Genomic DNA, 7,968 nt, shown 5'->3' on the forward strand with positions numbered 1-7,968 from the left:
AGCAGGCTGCGTGTGCACTACCGCTCCTGCACGCTCTGCACGCAGTCTGACGGGGAGAAGAACTACCTCTTCATTTGCTCTTGGACAAAATCACATGGGACCAAGTCCAACAAGACTAAAATGAGAGTTCTTGTACATGTGACAAGGAAGATTAAGGTACTGCATGATCTACAGTAAAACCTGTAGCTGAGGAGAGTTATTAGATACACCTGCAAGGACTGCAAGACTTCATGTAGGCACACAGGTATTTATGTTAAATCATAAAGGTATGTTCAAAGCTCACTCTTCCAATATTATCTTAGCTCACCTTGTTACAGCTTTGAGCTCTACATATATAGAAATACCATCTCCAGTGCTCACTATAAAAAAAAAACCTAGGAGACAAAAATCAAATTCTAGAGCACTTAGTTAATAGTTTAAAGAAAACTACTTGAAAAGGAGAACTTGATAAACCGACTCTTCTATTTCAGGGTTTTTGTAACTATCTCCTTTTCCTTTTTTTAGTATATACACCAAGGACAGAATCTGATCTCAAATTCTGTTTGAAAACCAAGGTGTATATTTTGTTGTTTTTACATCACCTTTGGGCAGCGCTGTGGTAGGTTAAAAACACAACAGTCCCAGAAAAATATTGAAGTAAAAAATATTGTGCAGTGGGAAAATTATGGGAAAACAGTGTTCTGATTCCAGCAGAAAGGACAGGCTAGTAGTATTTGAAAAGTGACCATTTAGTTACTGTAATATTCCCTGCTATTATACTCTATTCATATCAAAGAAGAGGCTAGAATAAGGCGTGATGTTCAGTTCCAAGTACTCTACTGATCCCTCCTTCTTTGCTAACTCTTGCTTCTTTGCCATCTTTGTAAGAAAATAAGAAACACAAGAAGTCTGCCAGGGTTGTCTGATTTGCCTGTCTTCTAAATGTAGCCAACTTGTTTTGATTTTAGTGAAAGCATGTACACGATGCCTCTCGTAATCTACTTCAAAATTCAAATATACCTAAGCACAAACTCTGCTTGGATTTGAACAATGTCTACAGGATCAAAAACTACAGCCACTTAACAACAGTATAATAAGATCAGTATGACAGCAGGAGATGAAGAACTCAGTGATTAGTACAGACGAAGGAATAAACAACAATTAACTAAAAAATCTATTAGGCAAGAGTTGTCTATCCATACACAGTTAAGGTCAGAAATATAACCTCAAAGGTTCTAATGAGTTGAAAGGAAGACAGACTATCAAAATGAGACTGCCTGCTGGAAAAAACAACATGACAAAACCAAAACAAATCTTCTGTATAATTTAGCTATATAGTGACAGAAAACCTGGAAACTGGCAATGCCGAATACTAGCTAGACTAGGATTATTGCAAATTTGCAGCTGCCAGGGCAACCAAGAGGTGAATGCCACACTGGGGTCCACATACAAAAGCCATACATTCTGCTATCAAAGTCAATCATATCTAAAAGACCTAACTCAGCACTACACACTCCCAATTTCCACAAACAAAAAAATGCAATGAAGTTTAGGTAGAACAATTAAGGAATAGAATCAGTGAAAATCAGACCTAGAAGAAACAAGAGCAGCTAAATGAAACAGTCCCTTATAGACTGTGAAACTGTCCCCAGCTTTCTGCAACCTTTTTTTCCCCAAGTTAAAAAGAACACCTATATAATTTTATCCAGTGATAGGTTTACCAATCAAAGAGGATTTAAGGAGGAATATTATCACTGATGAACAGGTCTGCGTTATGTTTGTGGCAGACTGTAAAATCATACCTAGATTACTATATCTCCACTCCCTCATTCCCATCAGCAGGACTCTGAGGGCATGTCCTGCATCGGTGAAGGTGAAATAAACTGAGCTGCTTTACACCTGCAGATCACACCATCCTGCCTTGACTGATGACAGGGCTCTGAGCACAAGAGCTCTGACATACACTCATCTGCCAGAGGACAAGATGCAACTGATGGGAGAATCTGAGCATTAACCCACATTCCCAACACATTTGCCCTAGATTAAGAAAGTAAGCAGGAGTTAAGAAAGAAACAAACCACCACCACAACCCGGAGAGAAGTCTGTATGTGCAAGTGGGAACAATATCAAAAGCAGTGCCCTCAAGCAGTGAAAACACTCACGGAAATTTGGAACAGACTATAAAGGCCAAATCATCCTGAAGTTCACACACACTCAGCTGTAAAACCCAAACAATTAAAAGCTAGATGGAGACAAATATGTTTGACTATTTGACATGCTGTGTAATCAATGACCTTGGTAAAATTAAATATTTATGGGGTTGTTTTGGAAGTTCACATGCTGTCTAAAAATACTTTAAAAAAAATCAGTTACCGGATTTGAGACAAAAATATTAACTTCAAAATCTGCTATATAAAAACAATGTTATTTTACTGTTACCAAATAAAGTGTATCTTTATGCATTTAACATGACATTTCTCATCTGTCTTATAAGTCTTTACTCCTTCCAAAAAAAAAAACCAATTAGCTTGTATTTCACTACCATGTTCCATATTTATTAATTATCTTTACCTTCTGCCAAAACAAAGCAGCAATTTTGATGTTTAACACTATTGGCACAGATAAACATCACACATGCACACATCTCTAGGCTTTCTAAGATTCTGAAAAAACCCGACCTGGAGAAAGGTGTCATTTATTCGCCTAATAAGGAATGAACATTGTCTCTAATTAGTCATAAGGTGTACTGAACAATTGCAGAAAGATCACCTAAAATCTTATACACAAAATATTTTTAACCTATCCTCTCTCTTCCATTTACCTGCAGATCATTTTAATTCAATATTTTCCTAACTTTAATGATATTTTTGTTTGACCTTTGTGTCTGATGAACAGGACAACTCTTTCCCGCAACTACACTGATACTTAGTGTACAGACACCATTAGGTCTGTACACATTCATTTAGATGTCATTTTAGCTTAGTTTTGATTTAATTTCTCAGGTAAGTCTTTAGAGTTTCTTTTCATTCTCTGCTATTAGGGGACTACCTTTCACATATTATAAAACAAATAATGTGGGAAAAAAATTTAAAGTCTTTTGAATAATATCATATTAAGAAGTCTTTCAAATAAACAGTATTAGAATGTCACTTTGTAATTTGGTGTGAAATTAAAACTAACTTTCCTGGAGAAAGCCAAATGTGAGCATGAGTTACAGAGCACAACACCAGCACAAAGTTCACTTAGAATTTATGGGGCTTTTGGTATTAAACTTCAGAATGCCTCCAACATTCTGAACATCATCTTGTTGCTGTTCACACTAATTGCCGTTAGTTTTTCAGTGCTATAGAATAAAAGAAAATCTGTTTAGTGGTAGGAGGCTGTAATACCATCAATTAATCTCTCACATTTTTCTTAGGTGTGTTGATAAAAATCACCCCAGTTAACAACAGGGGATGCAGATGTAAAAGGTATTTCCTATGATTGCGTATTCAAAGTTTGAGCTACTATAAAACTTAATTTGAATGAGGAAAGCAATCCTGATTTAATACTAATCTTTTAAATAAGTGGACAAATTATTAAAAACAATCCATGTTCTAATGTTCCATACCAAAATACAATGTGTAATCTGTCCCTTTGGTAGATTGCTGTTGCACAGCCAAACTATTCTCAGAACTATTTCCACAGCTACAGACAATGCTGAAGATGCTAGACAGAGACAAAGAGTAGACATGCTGAAATGCTGCAGATAAATTTTCAAATTCAATAAAAACACTAGATTATTATGTAAGTTTCCATTACAAGTTATAAAGTATAGTATTAGAAATCAATAGTCCATTTTTACACATGAACTAATTAAATCAGAAGCAACAAAATATTTGGAAAAAGAAACCCATCATTTCAAGTGAATTTTTGTAAGAATCTAAAAAAAAATTGTCACTGAAAAAACAAATGAATGTACAAAACAAATGAATTCCAACTGATAGTATCACCATTCTAACACAGCCACATCTACAAATGTGTGTCCAACTCTGTCGTGTATAAAAATAATTCTGACCCTGTTCCATATTCAAATAAGAGATGAAAGACAAGGAAACATATAGTAGATCTTCTATAACATCTCCCGAGGTAGAAAAAAAAATCCTTTGTCTCTAAGGGATGAAACATGGAGAACAAATTACACGAGTCACAGCAGATGAATGAACTAGTTTTGCCACTTGTCTACACTCTGAAGTGAGTACGAGTGGTATATCCACTGAGACAGACCTGAAAACCATCACAAAAATGCCCAGAAAGTATGAAAAAAACCATACACATCTTAAAGATTCAGTTCATTTTACTACTTATGAAACTGTAACAGTCCACAAAAACATAATAACAGCCTACACACCAATTCAAGCCTGTGATCCTATCTTAAAGGCAATCTTGGACTTCCCAAAAAGTGAGAAGAGTCTAATCAAAGAAAATTCTCTTGCTATCCTGCAATTGCAGAACTAGAGTCCTACTCCTTCAACATGGGATGAAACTCTAAGTTTGTACTCAGGAAGTGAAGCAAGGAAGAGAGCAATGAAAGCCACTGCCTGTGGCTGCAGTCTACAAACTCACATGTATGTAAACACAGCTAGCACCCACAGAAGGAGATGACAGCACTAAGAAAGTTTCAGTCAATTGCTTATTAGTTGAAACTCCAACATTCTAACCCTGTTCATCCTTTCAAAAATATTTAATGGAAAGACTAGACATAAAGATGTCATTAGAACTACATAGATCAAGCACAGTTAACAATGTAGGAACAGGCATTTTCACCAGCACCTGGACGGTGCTTTTTATAAATTAATCTATTAAAAGTTTTGTCTTGTCACACTAAAGATGTACAGACGTAAGAAAACTATACAAATAACAGGCCCTCTCCCCAAGACCTCTGAATGTTCAACTGCCCACTGACTGGCCAATGAGAAGAGGAGGCACAAAAAAAAGAAGCATAATCATTTAAAATTACTGAACTCAAAAGCTCTACAGCAGAGAGATTCATCCCATTTATCTCCCATAATTCTTACAGGGGTTCAGTCACCCACTCTCTCTCTAAGTACTAGGGAGAAATAAAGAACACAACTTTTAGCTGCCTGACAGAGAAGTTAAAATCCAGCCCAAGAACCCACTTACATTCTGCAATGACTAAGATTAATGATCACATCAGTGAAACAAGTTAGAAACTGGTGGGACTCAACTGAAAGAACTATCCTGTTGATTAAAGTTTAAGTTGGCTTATCCACTGGCTCTTGGTAATCCTGGCATTTTCATCTTCTTCTGCAACTAAGGAAATGGCACTCACAAATCAGTACTTGCAATTAAGAAATTCATAAACCAAAAAAATAAGTTCTGGATATTAAATTTAAATACATCCCAGAAACTATTACAGGCACATAAATGCACAACTGGTTATTACCTGGATTCCTCTACTTGCTGCAGTGCATATGAACGTGCAACAGGAAAACTATGTTATTTCAACTCATACCTTCAACCTGCATGGCAAAGTGTCTCTCCTCAGGGCCCTGCTGAAACACCTCACCTCATAACTAAAGCAGTAAAGCACTGAGCTGGCTTTCAGAACGAAAGCTCCTCTGCACTTGTCAGAGAGAGGCTTTACAGGTTAGACTGTTGAGCCCTTCACTCTAAGATGAATGCTTACAGAGGTAATGCTCACAGTTTAACAGGAGGCAGCACCAGGAAGCCCATACCTTTTGTTCTATGTTGGTTAACAAGGGAGGAACATCCGAAGATGAGGAGTTGGGCAGGCCCAGTGTGTCACAGATAGCTTGCACTTCCTGATAAACTTCACTGTGCTTTTCCAAAGGAGAGCTTTTCACTTTCTTGCTGTGCAATATCTTTAAAGCTTGAAGTTCTGTACTTAGAAATACTAGAGGAGAAAGTGTCATAATGGCAGTTAGAGACAATTCCGCATCCAGATTCTCGTACACAAATATAATATGTGCATTTATAATAAAAACATGATAAAAGTGAGACTCTCAGCTCTCTCCTAGAACAGTCAGGATCAGTTTCCTATTCTTTATCTGAACTCTCACCTGACTTCTTATCCTCAGTCTATGCACAGTTATTTAACTGCTTAACCCACCTCCATCACAGGACCCCTAGAGTTCCTTACCTAGTTTCATACTATCACACTGGTTCCTGCTGCTACTCTCCTATGTCCAAATCCAGCTTAAATGTAAACCTTGCTTCACTCAATTCTGCTTTCAGCATTTTCAAATTATGTAGTATTTTCAAATTATGTAGCATTTTCTTCTAGGCTTCCCAGAAAACTCTCAGAAACCCAGGAAGCAAGGCATTGGTCTCAGCTGAGCTGTAGCTGGATCAAGGGAGGGATCTGGAGGCATCAGCAGGTTGTAATACATTTCTTCACAAAGAAATTTTAATTTCTACTAAAATAGTTTTCTAATAGTTTTATACTTCTGTACAAGTGTATGCTCAGCTAGGTTGTGATGATTCCACACATATACTTAAATACATATGAAGAACTGTTTAATGTAACTTGTACTGTGATGCTAGCGCACGCATGTAAAATACTTTACTATAAATGGGGAAAACAGTTGTAACTTACAGAGGAGTTTAAGACAATCTTCCTTCTCTCTTAATCTGTCCTTGATGTCTCCAGATATAAGTGATGAATACGGACAAGCCATTTCTCTCAGAAAGCCACTAATCTCAAGCTGGAAGCTCTCTACATCTTTATGACCTGCGGGGTTAAATAAATGCAAACAGAAACACCAAGCTGTCATCTAATTTTCTTAACTCATACATTTAAATTTTAGGTTCCAATAGCCCAGAAAAAGATCTACCACCTACAACCCTAGTAACACTTTCTTTCTTCTTAAAGAAGTCCTACAGACAAGCAGACAAGCCTTTTAATAGCTACAGCAATACTGCACTCATGCTTTGAAAGAGAAGGTAATGCTAAAGCAGTCTTTGAAGACCTGAATGCAAATGAACATCACTAGGAAGTGAACAGCTTATCTCATAAAACAGCACATCAATGTAATGAATTTTCTGATGAGCAAGCTACAGGAGCCATTAGGCCATACTTTTCAATGGTTGTTTTTAGTTTTACTACTTTTTTTTTTTTTTTTTGTGGAAACATAAGAAATACAAAAACCTCATCCAAGTTCCAGCACTCAACACAATGAACCAGGTAGGGCTAGCGAGCAACTCACAAATCTACACACAGTGCTGAAGAGAACACAGCATTGGACCATCTGGCTGAAAATACCAGGCACTGCAATTTAAGTCATCAAAATAAGACTGCATATAACAACTACTCATAAGATGTATGAATGTACTTCTTATATTTATGTAGATCTAAAAAAAACCCACCCCAAAATACGGGTTGCTTTTCTTTTGACATTATCTTCACAAGATAAGACCTTAATCTAAGAGCCACATACATGCAAGTATCAGCCTCAGTTTGGCTGCCTTTCCTCTATCTTCTAAACTTCAAGACTGCAATTTCAGTATTAGCTGAAAAATATGGGTCTAAATCCACTGAACTAGTACCAAATTACTTTAATAAATTAACATTGATTTACCATCTGTCGACGTAATGCTTTCTTCCATATTACACAGCGACTTTATTTGGGAACCTAACCAAACGCAAAGCTCGAAAAACTCTGGTGAAGACAACCCATTTTCTGCTGCCTTGTTCAGTGCTTCCTCCTCCAACAGGGGCCCCGTGTAGCTACACAGAGAGAAAAACGTTAGTGATAAGCAGCAAGTTTAACATCAAATACATACATTTTAAAATCATTTTATTATGAGCTGGTTAGTACACTGAAAGAAAATTATCTTTGTAAGGTACTTTTATCAAGGACTAATCCAGCATTTTAAACACACACAAAAAAAGAGGGGTAATTTGTGAACAAGACGGTTTGTCAGATGGTTTTGCCGCCCCCTCCATCGTCCCTCCGTGACAACCAG

General features: G+C 36.9%; 1 protein-coding gene across 1 annotated transcript in view; it reads right to left on the reverse strand.

Moving 5' to 3' along the window:
- The window catches only part of FAM98B (family with sequence similarity 98, member B), a gene marked incomplete at both ends in the record, with an annotated part of 13,129 nt that extends 5,400 nt beyond the window's left edge, over positions 1-7,729 (reverse strand). The window contains 3 exons of the mRNA XM_008948596.1: positions 5,718-5,896; positions 6,599-6,733; positions 7,581-7,729. Coding sequence (XP_008946844.1) covers positions 5,718-5,896; positions 6,599-6,733; positions 7,581-7,729 — 463 coding nt within the window. The remainder of the gene's footprint in view (positions 1-5,717; positions 5,897-6,598; positions 6,734-7,580) is intronic.
- Between the last annotated feature and the right edge of the window lie 239 nt (positions 7,730-7,968).

Source organism: Merops nubicus, unplaced genomic scaffold (genome assembly GCF_000691845.1).
Source record: "Merops nubicus isolate BGI_N331 unplaced genomic scaffold, ASM69184v1 scaffold11911, whole genome shotgun sequence".
Taxonomy (NCBI): Eukaryota; Metazoa; Chordata; class Aves; order Coraciiformes; family Meropidae; genus Merops; species Merops nubicus.